The sequence below is a fragment of the Vanellus vanellus genome, assembly GCF_965231255.1.
Source record: "Vanellus vanellus genome assembly, chromosome: 11".
Taxonomy (NCBI): domain Eukaryota; kingdom Metazoa; phylum Chordata; class Aves; order Charadriiformes; family Charadriidae; genus Vanellus; species Vanellus vanellus.
In genome coordinates, this window is record NC_138916.1 from 11,392,646 (window position 1) to 11,411,458 (window position 18,813).

The 18,813-nt window shown below is 44.9% G+C and overlaps 1 protein-coding gene across 1 annotated transcript in view; it reads left to right on the plus strand.

Moving 5' to 3' along the window:
* Positions 1 to 2,130: 2,130 nt before the first annotated feature.
* GNB5 (G protein subunit beta 5) overlaps positions 2,131 to 18,813 on the plus strand; it is a gene marked incomplete at its 3' end in the record, with an annotated part of 29,195 nt that continues 12,512 nt past the window's right edge. The window contains exons 1-6 of the mRNA XM_082488956.1: positions 2,131 to 2,320; positions 7,732 to 7,843; positions 12,233 to 12,369; positions 14,048 to 14,089; positions 14,872 to 14,948; positions 16,455 to 16,587. Of these exons, the coding sequence (XP_082345082.1) occupies positions 2,195 to 2,320; positions 7,732 to 7,843; positions 12,233 to 12,369; positions 14,048 to 14,089; positions 14,872 to 14,948; positions 16,455 to 16,587 (627 nt within the window). The 5' untranslated portion in view covers positions 2,131 to 2,194. The remainder of the gene's footprint in view (positions 2,321 to 7,731; positions 7,844 to 12,232; positions 12,370 to 14,047; positions 14,090 to 14,871; positions 14,949 to 16,454; positions 16,588 to 18,813) is intronic.

An 18,813-nucleotide genomic window follows, 5' to 3' on the forward strand; every position in this document is an offset into this window, starting at 1 on the left:
ATTCTATATTCTGAAAGAGGGCAGTTAAAATAAAGCCTTTAAACTATAATCGTCAGTACATAACTGACCTGAGGTGATACAACTGAAGAGGCTGAGCTTTAAATACCCTTTAAGTAGACTTAATAGGAAGGTTGCCTTTCTACGTTAGCAGTTGCACACGGCTTGTTTAGTCATCTTGGGAATCTCCAGGTTCTTGCTGTTTGAAAAGGTGAGTAATTTTGAATATTCATCAACAAGATTCATTGCACAGAATTTCTCTGCAAGTAGCATATTTCTTAATGTTTCACTGTGCTACTGTTTTTAAATTTCTACTGTAACTTTAAAAACCTAGTAAGTTTAAAATTTCAGCACAAGACATTGTAATCTTTTTAGGCCTTTTTGGTTTATAGTTTATATCTTTATAAAATAGTATACAAATCCACCATTACCACAAACAATCTCAGGTATAATACTGCTTCTTAATTATTCAGAAGTTTCGTTGCCTTCTCTTGTAGCAAAGTTTTGTAATACGTCATAATCTCATCCGGAGTAAAATACTGATAGCAGGTATGATTCACCCTCTATGTATCCAGTAAATTCTCACACTTTATCGAAAGAAGATTAATTCTGCCCAGAATATTTATTCCAAACCTAATAGAGCCTTGCTAAAGTCTCTAGATCTAGTAATGATATTTCATTCAACTAAGATGGCATTTTTCCCTGTAATACCTCATTTTACACTGCTGCTGAAGTGAGTTTTCCTCCCAAAGTCTAGTTGGCCTAGTGTCACTTGGTGCTTCACACCAAGCATACGAATCTGCGATTATGCCCCCTGAGTCACCCTCAGTGGGAACCACTAATTCTAAGAACCTCAGAATTACAGGTGATTTAGTTCTAAATGTCCAGTTTTAAGAATCTAGTAGAACTGAGCCCTGGTGCTGTGGTCACTTTAAAGCTAGGAGCAATATGAAAGGATGGCAGCTTGTGGTCTCAGTCTCATTGTTTGCAAAAGAGTGCATTAAAAACTCCATGACATACTTTTTGTTTTCCATCAAATGGAATATAAACCTCCTTGACTGCATGTAGCTGATTGAAAGCTCCATGGAAATTTCAGATTAATGCACCGTAATTCCTTTCAGGACAGATTGCTTCCCACATGTTTTGGGATGAAGTCAGGCATCTCCTGGGGACAACAGCAAAACTTTTGTTGACTTGAGTGTGGGCAGGATTTCTGAGTTTATCATCTAATTTTTCAAGTAGTTCACTGAAATACTTACGAATAAGTAGCAGAATGCAGGCAGGTGCATAGAATGAAGTTTGGTTTGGTCTTTGTGTGATGTCCAGCCAAACAAATTCTATATCTGCATAGCTCATTGAATTTCTTTTGCTCCATTTAAATCTCTCTTGCAATAGCTTCTTCTAATTGTTAACCATAAACTCATTATTTATGTACATGTCTAAATAATGTTAAAAGCTTTCATTTTAGAAGTGTTGAAAGATCCCACTTTCCCTATGAAAAATGCACTGAGAAAAATGACACTACATTGTTGTTCTTGTTTGTTTTTCTGACTCTCAAATAGTTTTTAATTCTCTGTTGATGATAGCGCTTTGATCCTAGAGATGCCTGGCTGGAGAACAAAAGTGGGCTCATAATGACCCAGCTTTCAGTGTGCTTGAAACATCAATTTCTCCTCAAGCAGCACATTGTTCATAATATTTTTGTAGATTGAATCCTAGGTCATCTTTTCAGCTTTAAAAATAATGCATAATACTGACCATTTAAAAATGCAGTGGAAAAAAAATAAATATTGATCAGTGCAGATTTCTCACAAATCCAGCTGTTGTTATGCATTTGTGGTTACTGTCTGCTGACAGTAGTTAAATAAAAACTAAAAGTAATTTCCTGCATGTAGTGAATCCATGTGCACAGTGCACATTACAACAGTATGCAATCAGTGCACATTATAAAAAAATATATAATTTGCTTTGTATTTTTCTTCATAGAAGTATAATCTGCAGAGCGTGTGCGTGTCTTGCATACACTGTCAGTTCATCAAGCTGGTGAGATTAATCACAGAGAGAGATTATCCAGCCTACAGATGTCTATATACAGTCTAAGCTGCATTAGCTAGCAGAGCAGTAGTGGGAAGCTTTGTGCTGGACTGGATGCACTCTTTCCTTCTTTTTCTTCTCTTTCAGCTCTCGAACCGCAAAGATGTGTGACCAGACCTTTTTAGCAGTTGTATTTGGTCCATGTGACAAGTGCTCCAAAGAGAAGCCCCTTAGGGCTGTTTACATCAAATCAGAACAACTCAGCTACTGCTCACTATGTGTGGAAATGGTATGTTATTGATTTTATCAGCCAGAATGTGGAAAGACTGCAAAAAACGGGGGTTGGATATATTAATGGTCTGTTATGTTGGATTTTTCTGGACAGCAAATAAGCATTGCTAGGCCTACAGACTGCCAAACACACACCTCTGCAGACACCTGGTGTTTCCAAGAACCTGGAACAGAGGTGGCCCCCAGGTTCAAGGATGCTTTTTATGGTTCTTGTTAGGAAAATGGCCATGAGCTTTTTCCCCTGGCTGTGCAATTGTTATGTGCCTGTCTAAACTCTGCTCTGGGGTATATGTGTGAAAGTCTCCTTGGCCTGTGATCTTGACCATTTCCTGTTACCTTTAATGGAACTTAACAAAAAAAGACGAAACCGTTGCAATAAACTCATTCATCAGTGACTGGGGGATATGAATTTCATCTTGTCTGTGTCAGTAAAACTGAAAGACAAGTGAAGTGCTGTCAGAACTCCTTTGTGGCCCACATTTCATACTGAGACTATGTTGTCTTCTACGCTACGTACGGTACTTGGGTGGAGGATCTGTGAGAGTTGGAAGTAGCGACAATGAGGGAAAGGTGGGAAGAAGTTGCACAGCAGCAGAGTGTCTGCTGTCACCATGTGTGCATGTCTCCACAGAAGGGGGTAATGGGAGAGATTAGCAAACCTGCTAGCCTAACAAGCAGGTCCTGCCAGAACACCTGCATAAAGAGGGGGTGATGTTGGAGGCTTTCTAATCTAGCAATTACTGGTGAGGTGCTATCCCACTCTCCTGGTAGGGAGCACTGTTCTAGAGAGATTATGATGGTTTTTTTTTACATGAAATACGAAGCTAAGGTCATGAGCGTACGTGACTACTGGAGAACTGGTCTCCAAAACTCCTTTTGTAAACATAGGAATTTTGTTGTCCTGATTATACTCCAACTTGGAGTAGTTTTATTTTATCTTCCTGAACCATTGTGTATTATCAGTTGGAGAAGACATTCATCACTGTTTCCTCCCCAGAACTGGTCCCTACCATTACTGAGTAGGGTCCAACAGTTTCTTGTATTTGAGTGTCAGATGAAATGATCTCTGCAGGAAGGCAAAAAGGTTTAACTAGCTGTGTTTACAAAACACTGTAAAACAGGCAGATGAGAGCACTGATTTGGTGATTGTAAGTGGTGCACTGTGTACAGTTCCCTGGCTGACGCAGCACATTCTCATGCATTACATTGTTTAGGAGGAAATTTAGATGTAATGACTGCATGACAAAAGACAGTCCCTTCCCTGTTTATTTGCTTCTCCTGACTTTGAAATTGCTGCTTTGTTCAGGTCCTCCTTGGCCAACAGCCTATAAATATCTATTTATCTAGTAAATTTTTGCATGACTTGATAAATGCATGCTGGAATTGCAGGAAACTGGCTGTTTGTTATTTACGGTTCCTGCAACTTTCTCCTTATTATTCGCACTATGGAAGTTAGACTCTTACCAACTGAAACAGCTGCTAGGTGGAAGCGAACTTCGGCTTCAGGAAGAATTGCGTCAGTACCTAACAGCCTGTTAGGCTTCCTGTTAGCGCTTGGGCTTTCTGGTAGATGTGGCTTTAGCTTGCTTCTTCACATTTATTTTATTAAAGTTTTAAAAACAAATCTTCAGAACACAGAGCTCTTTGTACTAGCACTGAAATACATATGGGTAGGGAAACTGTACCCTTTCCTTTTTTGAATTGATTTTTCAGAGCTGTGGGTATGCTTTGGCTTATATCAAAATGCACAATATCCCCTCTCCGCACTTGTGCACGTGTTTGTGGATGCATGTGCATAATGTGGTGTATAATTGGCTGATCTTTTTGCAAGTTCCTGATTTGCACATGCAGCTCCCAATTTCAGTCCAGCAGGTGCACACATGCATTTTCATCAGCCAGCCTTTGTGATTTCCCCAAACCCAACATATGTTGAGGGATAACAGAATTAGAAATTGCTGATTCCCAGTGTTGAGGTCGTCCTGCTTCAATCAGTTGCCTTTTAGACAAAATAATCTTTTCCCTCTGGGCTTTTGCCTGCTTTAGAGATTGGTGCTAATGAGTAGAAACTCAATCAGTGTTTGCCGGTTTAGCCTCCCCACAGAAGTATTAGTAAATTAGCTTTAAATTACAATTTAAAAAGAGATCAGCTGGTGAATTAGTGAGAGTGAAAACTTATTTTAAAGACCTAACTTTCAAGATAGGCAACAATTTGTGACACGCTGTTAGACCATTTTCCCCAGTGTCCTTATTAACAGAACAGTACCAACTTTCTTCTGTGCATCCCCATCACTACAACCTGGTGTATTTGCCACATGTGGAACTTAGGTTTATGGTTGCAGTAATGACTGGTTTTGCTACAGTTCTTGGTGATCAGTGTTTCTGTAGCAGCTCCACAGAATAATGCTCTATAGAAAGCTGACTACTTTCAGGGTGGTTACCTCAAAATAGCCTCAAAATACATGATGCCAAGGGTCAGCTTGCCTTTGCTCCATTGGGAAGAGTCAGAGAAAACAGCTGTCTTCTAAGAAGCTGTCCTTGTTTTGGGCAACTTGGAAGCTCACAGCTGCTGAGGATGTAGCAGCCCGTTTGGAAGTGGTCAGCTTTCTAGGGAATGCTGGTGGTCAGTATGAAGCCACAGCAACAAGTACTGTTATATGCCAGTCATTACTGCACAATTAATGGATTACAAAGTAGAGGACAGTTACTTTTTACCGCTTTTCCATATATTCTGCATACCATACCTCCTGTGTGGGGTGCCTTCACAGCCTTTTGTTCTGTGCTGGCGTGTTTTGAAACTCATCTGAAAGCAGAGACCAGACAAAGAGGACCTATACTTTATCTGCCACTGCTGACTGAACTGCCATTTCAGATTAAACAGGCCTTCAGCATAGCGAATTCTAATACTGTCTTAACAAATTATTTACTACTTACTATTTTTTTTAAGCAATTGCTAATACATTGTTAAAAGTACATTGCCTTCAGTATGGTTAGATTTTATGAAAAGGGAGAAACAAAAAGCCTTGATTTTTTACTAAATGGTAATGCTTTTCTTTTTTAGTTGACCTAGTACTATGTTATCCTCTAAATTAATCCGTCCGTGGTTCATTTAATTTAAAGCTCCCAAATACCCTTACCCTAACCTGCGGTTTTTGCATGGTTAGCTACGGCTACATGGGTAGTTAAGCAGCTTGGTCAGATGAGCTAAATACTTTTTACTCAAACTAATGAAATACCCATTATGCATCACACACTTCTAGAGTTCACTGTATTCAGTAGAGGCTTCTCTTTCGCCTCATGGCTCTGCTGATCCCTGTCATCCCGGGACCAGTATCATGTACCAGTCTGAACATGTATGGTTCCCAAAGACTTTCACCTTCTGTGCTGTTCTGTGTAGACTTTTTAATGCCATTCCCCAGGGCAGTGAGACTGTTCGTATCAGTAAGGCAAGAAAGCCTGGGTTTTTCACTGTGCCAACTGTCTGACATACGGCCATTATCTAAGCTGAATTCCTTAGAGCTGATGGGTTCCTATCAAGGCAAGAAGTTTCCTATGTTTTTGTTGGATTTAACTTCTGAGCCCCTTCACATTTATCAGGTGTCAGAAATAGGGCATGTGTAGTAGATTAAAATCCTTCAAAAATGAAGTTTCTTCTTCAAAATCTTCCCCTGCCACTCCCCTAGGACACAGCCATATTGTTGAGTTTAATGTAAGTAGATCTAATTTTTCAGACCTGAAGATAACACACTAGAAGCTTCCTGTCACTTTCCTGCTAAAAGATGCTTTTTTTGGTTCTTTTGGTATCGCTTTAAAAATACTGAATGTTTCTTTCCTTGGCACTGTCCGTGTGCTGGAAGGCATTTCCAATGTGTTCTTTACCCTGAGGGGCTTTGAAGGATGTTCCCATATCCAGCAGTATGTGAACTCCATAGATCATACTGCCTACTTTTCCTTTTGTGATACTGCATGTAACTGGATCAGTTCAGGGTTCAAAGTATCAAGTTTAGGGTTGCCTGCATGGCCATCAGGCTGGTGGGGTTAGGTCACACCAGTTTCTGTGAACAATGAGAAGACTGGAAATTCGTCCACTGCATTTGATGCTCCAGTGAAGTAATCCAGCAGACCCATTGACGAAGAAAGTCCTTGAGCACATGGCCAGACCAGGGCCTGAATTCAGCCTCCAGAGCTCAACAGCTCAACGTGCATCCCGGTCCGACAGTGACACTGCTGCTAAGCCCAGTGTAGGAAAGGACTTCTCTTTTCTCTGAGACCCACGCTGTGTCCAGGATGTGCCCCGAGTCTAAACAACAGCTGAGAACACGTATTTTCTTATCTCCCTTTCCAATCTTGGCACATCTCCAGGTTGAACAATAGCCATTGGATTGTCTGTTTTCTGTCTAAAGGGAGACAATGGGAGTCAATATGAGCAAAGTTTCTCGGTGTAGATCAAGGACAATTGCTGTAATAAGAAGAGGACGTTGTCAAGGAACTCCCCTTCCAGGGAACAGAATGCCACAAGGCCATGTGCCACGGCTCTTTCTCTGGAAACTGCAGCAGCGCACTCTCCCCATCTGCACTGGAGCAGTGGCCTGCAGAGCCATGGAGCTGTGCCCCAGGCCCACACCAGAACCAGACTGGAGGGTTCTTCCTTCCCTTTGGGGTTTTTCAAACTGGTCCCTTTCAAGGGCTGGGAACGGAACAGACCCTAATGTGCAGGGGAAAGAGGTGGCTTGTTTAAGGGGAAAAAGAAAAGAAAAAAAACCACCCTGATAACACAAAATTTAAAAATGAGGAACGCAAAGCATAGTAGAGAGAAGGGTTCACACCACTGCATCTGTGCTGCTGGCACAGGCGCTGGGCCAGAGACCTTCTGAGTGACCGAGTCTCCTAATGACATAGGGGTAGAAGGGAATGATGGAGCCGAGCTGGGATTCCCAAAGCCTGGACAGGATCTGTCTTCCTAGTTGGGTATTTTAAATGCTGCTGGGGTGACTGATGACTTTTTTCCCCCTCCTTTACCCCCAGAGTGTGCAACTTGCGGTACAAACAAGTTTGGGGACAAAACAGAAACACCCTTTTGGCGTGTGATTTCTGGGGAAATGATGCCTTTGGGCCGTGACCGTGGATTGGGATGTATGCCGGTGGGAGCCGGAGGGCAGGAGGCGAGGCTGGTGCCAGGGGCCTGCCGCACGGCTGTCTCCGGGGCTGTTTGCCCGCAGGGTGCCCGGTCGGGCGCCGGAGGAGCATCCAGCCGGGCCTGGACGTCAGCGCGGGAGCGGGGGGGGGGCCGCGCCGGCTCCGGCGCCGTTGCTGCGGCAGCGGGAAGCTGGGCAGCATCCCCGAGAGCCGGGCGAGCAAACTCCTCCTCCCTCCCGCGCTCATCTCCTCTCTCTCCCTGCTTCCTTTGCAAAGATGGCAACCGAGGGGCTGCAGGAGAACGAGACCCTGGCATCGCTGAAGAACGAGGCCGAGAGCCTGAAGGGCAAGCTGGAGGAGGAGCGGGCCAAGCTGCACGACGTGGAGCGTGAGTGGGGCCGGGCGGCGCGGCCCGGGGCAGCGGGAGGGCGCGCCGGTGCCGCCCCGAACCGGGAGCTCCGCGGCTGGGAGCCGGGGAGGGCAGGCACCCCCCGGGGAGACACTACCCCCCACCACCCCCCATCCTCCTCCCGAGGGCGCCCGGTGCCGCCGTGGGTACCGGCGGTCGGCCGCGCTGCTCCGGCAACGCGCGGCGGCTCCGCGCTCCGGGGTGAACGGGAAGCGGATGGGGAGGGCGGGCGGCCCGGCCTCCTGCGGCGGACAGCGGCCCGCAGCGCCCGCCGGCAGCGGGGACGGGCACCCCGCATCCCCCCCGGGCACCCCGCATCTCCCCGCGGCACCGCATCGCCCCGACCGCGGGTGCTTCTGGCCCGGCTGAGGCTTAGCACACTGCCTTTGGGGGAGGCCGAGATGGGAAGAGAGCGTGAAATACCCCCCTCTATGGATTCCGAGGTTGATTTGCATGTTTTAATGCACATCTTAGTGGCAGAAACAAAGATTAAGCCCAGCCTTGCGGAAGTTGATGGGAATTTGCCTTAATGGGGCCAGGATTTCACATAAGGTGGAAGGGCTTAAAAAAGCAACATTGTTTCCCAAAACAGCTCCTTCTTTCCCCCTTCCCCATTCCCCCAAGGAAACAACTTGCAGGGATCCAGTGCTCATTCAGAGGTGCGGGGTGAGTCAATGCTCGAGCTGTCAATGCATAACTCACCCTTACCAGCTGCAGTTTCAAGATCCATGGTTAAGGTAACAGAAATGACATGCACAGATTTCAACCCTGCCCTCTCCCTACCCCTCCCGCCCCCCCACCTCCTGTTCAGGAAAAAATAAGCTAACCTTATTTTTGTGAAGCTTCTCAAATAGGTATTAATCCAGTCCTGAGATATAAAGTAATAATAACTTAATGATAGATATTAATCCTGTCCTGACATATTAAAATCCTTTTATTTTTATTATTTCATTTTTATTATTTCATTTTAATAACTACAGTGTTGTAATATATTGCAGGTTTGGGGTTTTTTTTGAGAAAAACATGCAAATTACTGCATTCCCCTGAAATCATATAGCTCACTTTATTAAAGTGGGTCATTAAAACTTTTATTTCATCTGTTTTGATGCCTTAAGCGTTGAAGAGGAATCTGAGCCTGTATCCAGTGATTTAGCTCTTAGTGTTTTGCAAGACTGAGGGACTGGCAAACATTCTTAAATTTCAGGTGAGGGAGGGTTAAAAGATTTTTTTTATGGAGTAAACAGAACATTTTCTTGTCTAAATTAGACAATCATATGTTATCTGAAAGTCCTATTAGTAGGAATCATTAAACAAATGGAGAAGGCCTCATTACAGAAACGTTGCCGTAAATCATCATATTCCTACAGCATAACTTCTGTATCAGAAGTAGTGGGGCCTCTGTTTCACAGAGCATATGCTTAAATCCATTTTTGCTCGCAAAGAGTTTTACCTATGACTGCAGTGGTACTGTAACTGTGTGTGTCATTATTAGTCATAGGATATTTACATCTTTGTCACATACATAATCTGTAAATTTACATTGGAAAGCCATGTTTGCATTGCTAGGACATGATTTCTAAGACACAAGTCTTATGCTGCTGTAGAACAATGCTTCCTCATATTTTATATCATTGATGCTGTATAAGAGCTTTTTTGCACTTAAATTATCCCCAGAACTATTTCTGTAGAGATTGCAAGTTTCAGAATAAAGCCTCTCTTCTGTTTTGTTTTTGGGGTTTGTTTTTTTTTTTTTCTAATCTAAAATTGTATCTTTCACATTTTTTTGCTCTGATCATGACTTTCCCTCTGTGGTTCCCAAAACAAACAGTTGGCTGAACTAGGATTGCCCTTATTTGTTCAACTGGTTTTGTACAGCAGCTTTCAAAAATGTGGATAGAAAAAGGAAATACCAAACGTGCATTTGATTTGCAGTCTTACAACTCTAAGGATTCAATTCTATCGCTTAAAATTTTGAGTGTAGATAAAACAGTTTGTTCTGTTCATGCGATCCATAGATTTTTAAGGGCAGAAGACACCATTAGGACCAACTGCTTTTCAGCGCAGAAAAGGTCAAAGACCCAATAGATCTGCATCAAGTCCACACCTCCTGTTCAGGCCAAACGATATGTTTTAGGAAAATAGCCTGTTTTATCCAGACCTTTGTAAAACCACTAAAGCTACTTATTGGCTTTAGCTGATCTACTTGCCTGAGTGCATAATTTTCAACTATCTTGAAACAATATTGGAGAATGCTTCAAAATAATTATCTGACTCTAAAACCTGTGCTAGGCGGGTGCAGTATTAGTATGGCTGTGGTTGGAGATAAGCGTCCTCAGAGAATCAGTAAGGCTAAACCAGACAATTCCACAAAGTCTCGGCTGCATTGACATAATGGAAACACTTTGCCCATTGTCTGTGAAACGTTTGTTTTTTCAGATATGTTCTGGACACGAGCATATTTCCAGCTGCCATAATAACCTCCTGTCCTGTGTTTTCATGTCTTTTGATTGGATCATTTGGCAGGTTTCCATGGGCAAAAGTAGGGGGAAGTGTCTTTTTTCCTCAGTGGGTTTATACGGTACTTTGTCAGAAACTTGCTTCTGACCTCCTGTTAGAGATGGTACAGACAAATTGTCACGAATGGTGGACAGCACTTGTCCCCTGGCTGGGTGAGACTAGTTGAGTAGAGGTATCAGGTGAGAACATTATTCTGGCACAGCCTGTGTGGCTGGTGGTTTTGAAGGACAACTCTTGAAAAGCTAATCCACTAGGAATCAGTCTCTGCCTTAGGCAGGAATTGCTCCCCTGACCCTGTGCCAGGGAATGATATCAAAGTTAAGGCTGCCTGCACTCTCGCTGTGACAGCCTTTCCTAGCCCATGAGCTTTCTTGCAGCTCTAGAAGAGTGAAGCAGCACTGCAGCTCCAGAGCAGTCACTGCCACGTGGGATGTGGAGCTCGGTCTCCAGCATGGCATTGAAAAGCTTAAGGTTTCCTCCACCAGCTCGTTAAGGCATGTGAGATTCTGCAGTTATTTCAAAAGGTTTGAGTCAGGTATTGCCCCCTTAGCTAACAGCAGCTGGATCATCTTAGGTTTCAGCATGGACAAACACACAACAAACACAGGGAAGTGCTGGATCCTATTAGCTCTTCTCTAGGCAGTAATTATTAATTCTGGTGCCAGGGTCTCCTGTCCCAGGACCCCTACTCTGCTGTGAGACTTGAAGCAACTCCCACCCTCCCTGATGCTCCTTGTGAAGTGTGTCAGAGCTGCCAGAGGGTGCTAAGATACATCGTGGCTCTACTCAGCTCCACACTCGGTGAACAACGTTGGAACAGAGCAATTAGGTTTCCTCAGATGACACTTTCTCCCAGACATGTGCAGATGACCCCAGCATGCAGCATCAGGGTTACATGAGACAGCTTTTAGTTGTGTCAGCTGCAGTGGGATGAATTTTATGTCAAACTGAGTTTGCACAATTGGAAATGTAAATTTGTTGGGTTTTTAACAATATCAGCTGAAAGTACTGCTATTAAATGAGGTATGAAAGAACTGACTCCTCCTCCACCAGAGGATGCTACTCAGGAAAGTTGCTTGCCTGCTCTCTCTGTTTCTCTTTCCCATAAAAGAAAAAGCTGACCCACCCATGAAGTATGTCCTTGATGTCTGTAGGCATTGTTGAGAAGTTGGGTAGCGCACTCTTACAGCAAATGCCAAGCTTCCCTGCTCACTCAGAGATGTGTCCTGGCCCTTGGTGCTCCCCTGGCCACCAGAAGGGATGGCACAACAGAGGAGAAGCCTCCAGCACCGGTGGCTAGTACCTGTATCACACTGCACCACTGCTGCACAGCCGAGGGCTGACTGCGGCTGGGAGTCTGATGTCCAGCACAAGTGGTTTACCATTGAAACTTTGGAGATTTGATGCTCACCCCCTTCTTTTGTATGATTTTTCCTCCAAGACCCAGTAGGTGGTCTTCACTTCTGCTGAGTGCCTCGAGGCGTATGTTCCGCTGGAGGCTTCTGTGCGCTTTTAAGCCTCAGTCAGATTGAGGATTTCCCAATAAGAGGGGGCAAGGAGGTAATCTGTTTTCCAGTTATACTTGGCTGTGATGGTCTGCAAGAGCTTCAGCTTCTACGGCTTTGGAATTCAAGCCCTCAGTGAACACATCCTTATCTTTATCTGGTGAATATATTCATACACTGCCCACCTTGGTTTTACCACCTGCCAGCTCTGAAGCAGAGTTGGTTGGCTTGCACCATAGACTTAGACTTCATGGATTAATTCCTGCAAGCGACATTACCCATAAATGTAGAGATTTGCCAGGGCCGAGCTTTGATGCAGGGCTCTCTAACCATCAGCTGTTTGCAGTTCATCAGGTGGCAGAGCGTGTGGAGGCGCTGGGCCAGTTTGTGATGAAGACCAGGAGGACCCTGAAGGGCCATGGAAATAAAGTTCTCTGTATGGACTGGTGCAAAGACAAGAGAAGAATTGTGAGCTCTTCCCAGGTATGCTGTTGGGCAGATGTTTTTCAAAGCCACTGTTGGGCACTGTACAAATCTTTTGGCTGTGTTTTGTGCCACTCTTTGCAGATAATACCCGTGTAGAGTGTAAATGTTTTCAAGAACCCTTAAAGCAGTTCTTTGGCAATGTATTTGTTCAGACAGCATAAATCCAAGATTCTGATCGTCACTACATCTGTTGTAGCTAATACCCTAAATATTTCTTGTCCAGTCATATACAGATTGTCCCCATATTCCCTACTACAATAGAAAACAGAGAGAACTCATCTGAGGCCACTTCTATTTCCTTGTTCTTTACAGATAAAATATTTAGTAACAATTTCAGTATACGCATTCAAAGAAAATAAGCAGGAAAAGGGAGGGGAAGAAATGATGATTCTTCTAGAGATTTCTGTGCACAGAAATTTCTTCTGCAGTCTGTATGATTGATGTGACCTTGAAAGCCTCAAACATCCTGCCAAAATTGCTGCATTTACTTGGGCATTTTGAGAAACAGTCCTAACACCTGCTCAAGACCAGTCTCATGAGTTGGAGGAGGTAATGAGATAATTACTTTCTAGATCCCCTGGTTCGTCCTGAGCCCAGTATGGTAGCGAGTAAGCTTGTTGCATCTCACAGCTGTTCATTGACCTATGTGAAATCTGTCAGGGGTCTCACTTGAGGGATAAAAATAGGCAATCTGCATTGCAAGCCACCTTCAGTTACTGGGAGTTTTTACCATTCATGGTGATCTCAGCAAAGAGAGTAATTTTAAATAATTAATGTCACATTTTTTAAAGTGGTTAAAATGTCAGTGTGTAGATCAGAAAGCTGAACGGGCAAATTGTAATGCATTTTTGCATTTTTTACTCTATTTTAAGAACTGTAGTGGGTCCAGGTACGGCAACAATTCTTGCTCAGTATTAAACATTTCACTTTCATGATACAGGGTATTATGTGCATAAGGCAAAGTAGCTGGCATGAGTGTAGCTGGCATACAAAAAGTGATTGTGTTGCTCTCTGCGGAGAGTTCTTACCATGGCTATTTAGTAGATTGTATCAATGGATAGTTGAAGGTTAAGTAAGTGTTGTGAGAAATAAAGGAAAAACCAGGAAAAGATGGGAAGGGGAAGATGAATAAACAGTGCAACGTCCATAAGTAGTCCCCATGAGTGGTGCCAGCTCGGCAAATGATTTGTAATACAGGTCGCCTCTTGTATTTGTTAGGCCCTGTACTGAGCCACAGACAGGTATCACTTGGGAGAGGTGACCTGTTTGCAGGTGGTGATCCCAGGCTGGGAGAAACACATTGTGGCTGAAAGGAGGCAATTGAGGGTTTAGGCAGTTTCCTGAGGAGATGGTCCTGTCCGTGGTGTGTGCTGCAAGTGAGAGGAGTTCTCAGGAACCTGCTAAAAGGTAAAAAAAAATATCGGTCTCTTAAGCTGACATCAGTCCTCTCAGTGAGGAGGAGACAAGCTTTTCTTCTGGTCAGAGACAAACTCACGCTACTGAGGAGTGTCTCCTCGGTGCTTTGCTGTGACCATTGTGCTGTTGTTAAAATGGAGACAAAAATGTTATGACATAGAAATGAGCAGCAGAGGTTTCCCCACATCTGGGAAGCAGGCTGACAGCCATATCTCTGGAAGGCCTCAATTTCTCTCTCTTTTTGTGTGCTTTCATTTAGGATGGGAAGGTGATCGTATGGGATTCCTTCACTACCAACAAGGTAAGTGAAACTTCAGCAAAAGTCAGATTTCTGTGTGCAGGACAAATATGGTGGGATAAGATGGAGGGCTGAAGGGCACACAGGTGTCACAAGCGGCAGTGGGATGATGGGATGACATGCAAACCTCCACCAGCACCTCAAACCAAGGGGCCCAGGGCAAACCGCCTCCCTCGACCTGTCTCTGAGCAAAGCCCCTGGTCAGGGCACTGGGGTTTGTCATGGTCTCCAGCAGGATCCAGTCTCTTCGCTGACTGGGAGGGCTCCTGGCTGGGGACAAAGCCCAGCCAGCAAAACAGAGGCCCTCCCTGGGTATCCCCTGTACCAGGTGACGTATGTGATCACCTGCGATCCTTCAGCTATGGTGTTCAATATAAAATGGTGCTGCTGCTCCTCCAAGCCCTGCCAGGGCTGCCTCGCAGCACCATGCTCCACACAGCTGAGAAAAAACAGCTTGTTTGTAATTCACTTTTACACGTGCAGCAGTGTGGACCTTGTACAGCACTGAATAACCCAAATAAAACATGCTCTGTGATCAGTTTGGTGCTCATGACTAAGGTGGAAAGTGTCAGGGAGGGACTGGCCATCATCCTGCTGCTCTGCTGGGTTCTGCAGTAAGGGTTGTCTTAGCCTTACATCTGAGCTATGGCTGGGGGAAACACCTGTACCTTTCACTGACCCTACAGATGTCCCACAGAAATACTGAACTTACTACTCTACACTATTTTTCTTGCACCGATTAGAGAAATGGTGACATCCCAGTTTAAAGAGATGCTGTGTTTCAGGAACATGCAGTGACGATGCCGTGTACCTGGGTGATGGCGTGTGCGTATGCCCCATCTGGATGTGCCATTGCTTGTGGGTAAGTTCCCAGTTTCCACAGCCACTTACACGGAGGAGCTTGATTTGTAGTGGCATCCCGATGCCTTCAGATGCTGACAGTTAGAAATTTGCGTGCTTTGATTGTGGGTGGAAGGACTACATTCAGTGTCTCTGAATCTGTTCCCATAATGGCTCGTATGCATTATCTCCACTGACTTCAGTGCAATAACATTTGTTGTGTAAGCACGGAAAATAATCCTCTTTCAGCATTTATATCATGGGTTAGGAATTCTACATGCATGCAAGTTCCCTGTTCCAGTTTGGTTGTGCGTGTTGGATATACCTTCTAAGGGAGAGTGGTTTTAACCCTGTTCTTACTTCGTACTCTTTCTTCTGTGGCATACAGAAGGTTAGTCATTAATGATTACCAGCATGTGAATAGATCTTGCCAAGTTGGGGTGGGGAGAAGTAACCCCATCCTTGATAATCTTCTCCAAGTTTTCTGAGGGCTCAGGTTTGAAAAAAATGAGTTTATGCAACAAAGATGTGAGATGTTGGCAAAACATCTTTTAAAAAGGGACTGGGTGGATCAGACAGACAAAGCAAGCTTGGGGAGAGAGAAAGGAACAAAGGGAGACTTCACTGTGCAGCTCGGAAATCTAGAAAGCGGCAGACTGAGACAGACAGGCAGACTCCATGAATCTGTGTGGAGAGGGAGTCCAGAAACTGTATGTTTTTAACTAAAACTCAAAGAATGGCAAGAAAGCTCTGCCTTCACACTTGTAAGAGAGACAGGGAAGATATACATGCATTGCAGTACGTAATTCTGTATTTCTGTTGTGCTGTCAGTTAAGTTAAGGCACAGAACCAGCACCCAGTGGTGTGCTGGGATCCCAGGGACCAGGGCAGGGCTGACCCCCCATGGCTCTGGAAAAGGGTCAGACACAAGTCAGACCCTTTAGAAAATAGTCCCACATCTGGCCTGTGAGACACAGCTTAACTGGTGCAACTGTCCAGGAGGGGCACACCAGCTACAGAAGTTCTGTTGACTTTTTTCCAGACTCTTCTAAAAGCCCTGTCTGCACACCCACTACTTGCTGTACCGTCTCTTCTTCCATAGGAGTTAGGTCAAATTTATTAAGGTCGATAAATAATGATGCTTAAATACTGATCCTGGCAATGACAGATGTCAACAGAAATATGGCAGTTTGACTCTTTGTGAAACATTAACCCTGAGGTGAATGCTATGTCACCTCCCAGTTTATACTTTCATGAGGTTTCATTCAATGCCATTTATAAACTCGATGAGAGTAAAAAATACTGAGGCGCAGCTGTTCAAGTTCTGTAAAGCAGCCAGGCTGGTGAGGCAGCTGGGGCTTCCCTGCACGGGGGGATCCCGTACAGCACAATACAGGGAAGTCGGTACTTGTAAGGGTTGGCAGCACCGCACTGACAGGTGGTTTCCTTCTTATCACCACTTGCCTTTTGTCGTTGCAGTTTTAACCAGTTCTCCTCTCTCTGTTATTGCTATTATTACTCCCTTTAGTGGCCTGGACAACAAGTGTTCTGTGTACCCTCTGACATTTGACAAAAATGAAAATATGGCTGCAAAGAAGAAATCGGTTGCAATGCACACAAACTACTTGTCTGCCTGCAGCTTCACTAACTCAGACATGCAGGTAAATGCATTCCCTACCCGCTGCTCACCCTCCAGCGACAACTAACATGAGCTGCGCTCGTTTGCCGTGTAAGTAACCTTCCTTGCACCTGGGGCACCCAGGGCCATGTCCTGCCCTGTGCAGGGGCTGCTGGAAAACCCTCGCTGGGGGCAATGAAGGTGCTGCAAAAGCTGCTGTAAGGAAATGCTTGTCACAACCCATGGCCGGGCTGTCATGCGGGTGTCCTGCAAAGGCTTGTTGCTTCTGCCGAGGGAGCTCACTGGTACCTGTGTGTTCTCTGCTCACTGGGTCTGTGCTGGCTTCTGCTTTTAGGAGCTCAAACTAATACAAATAGTTAAAAACGCAATTCAGCTAGGACTCGGTTGGCTATGTGCTATGCCAGCTGATGGAGACTGTGTTGTTTGCCTGCTTTGTCCTGGACGTCCAGCCAACTTTGCTTTTGCTTTCATTCTTAGTATTTTGTGTTTGTCCCAAGTGAGATATTTGAGCTTGAGGATGGCGCCACAGGGCCAGCCGTGTTGTCCGTACTTGCAGTGGTGTGTTCCATCAAGGGAAGGGAGTGATGCTATCCCCATCTCGCAGCCGGGGGGGGTTGGAACACAGTGGGAGGCGATGGCAAAGCCAGGAACTAAATGCAGATCTTCTTAGACCAGGCCAACCTTCCTCTGTAGTGAATATCTCAAAGATCTCTTTCTCTAGGAACACGAAAGATGATGAAAGGAGCCAGGATAATCCTCTTGTCCTCTCTGGTTTTTGAATTCGATTGAAGCTCTGCTCAGTGCAGCTCAGCGCAGCTCAGCAGCAGAATAAGCATTTTCACTACTCTGTCTCAGCAGAGCTGCTGGAAAGGCAATACCTTGTCCCCTTCTTCCACATATTTGGAGCTCTTCTGAAGGAAATATCAGCTCTCATTGCTTCTATTTCAGGACATGAGATGCCCAAGAGTATGTTGTTTGTCATTCTATGGTTTCTGTAATGACTCCGAGGTGCTAATTTAAGTCCATTGCCATGGAAACAAGTGGTGGAGGTACCCAGCGCTCAGGCTTGCTCAGCCCTGACCTTGCTGTGCAGGAGCCCTGTGTAATTAGAGCAGTCTAAATTAAGTGGAATGTTTTTGATGAGGTAGAAAACCAGTATTCTCTTTTCTTGTTCATATCTATAGGCATCATGATTAAATCCTATGAAAGGAAAAATAGTTATTTATTTTTCATAATAAAAAAAGAAAGAAAAGTTGGGTCTTTTTTCTCCATATTAAATACAGCAAACTGCATTGCTATTGCAGGCAATGTATTACTATTGCTAAATAATACCACGGTGGATTTAGGTGCTTTATATTCAGTGCTTCAGAGATTTTTCTGAAGACTTTAAAAAGAAATTTTCTTGTGATGCTAGTGATCATTTATAGCACTGCCTGTTATTATTGGAACAAATACAAGCAAGTGGGTTGGCCAAGCTTCTGTTAGGACACTGTTATATAGGGGATTCTAGAGAATCCCAGATTTCTTATCTTTTTGCTTTTATGTAACGGCCTCAGAATTAAAATCATTCAGTAACTGAGGGTGCATAGTGCAACAAGCACACTGCGCAGGAGCTTTCCCAGGTGTGCGTGGAGCAGCTCTGCTCTCCTGACTGGTGTCACCGAGGGATGTGGTACCTGTCCTGGAGAAGCCCGGGCACATGGCGGAGGTGTCCCCCAGCCTGGTGCCCCCACAGCACCCACTGCTCAGTGCTGCGAATGCTGCTGCTCTGCCTTGGCCGCTCGCTTAAAATACGGCTCGGTTTTCCCTTGGAGGAATGAAAGACAGAGTAGGAATTTAGGAGCTGGGTTGCCTATGGGCATCTGGCAATGCAGTGGAAAGAGAGATGTGGGGGTTGATTAAAGCCACTCTTGGGCTGTGTGGGTGCTGAAAGAGGGGATCCCATCTGTGTTCCTCATCATGTTCCCACCCTGGGCCAAGACAAGCGCTGAGCTGCAGGGCTGGGCGGCTCACGCACCTCCTTCTTGGTGCCCCACATCAGTCTTGCCAGAGAGAGCCTCCCCCGCCTCAGTGCGCAGAGTGCTGGGGAGCCTTGCTTCCTAAATTAGGTATCTGCAGCTCTGCGGTGTGATAATGCTGCCCACGTGACAATGCTCCATGTGTATTAATAGCAACAGTTAATTGGAATCTCGAGTGTTTTGCATAGGGCAGGCAGCCGTACTTGCAGTGCGGCAGGGCTGAGAAGCAG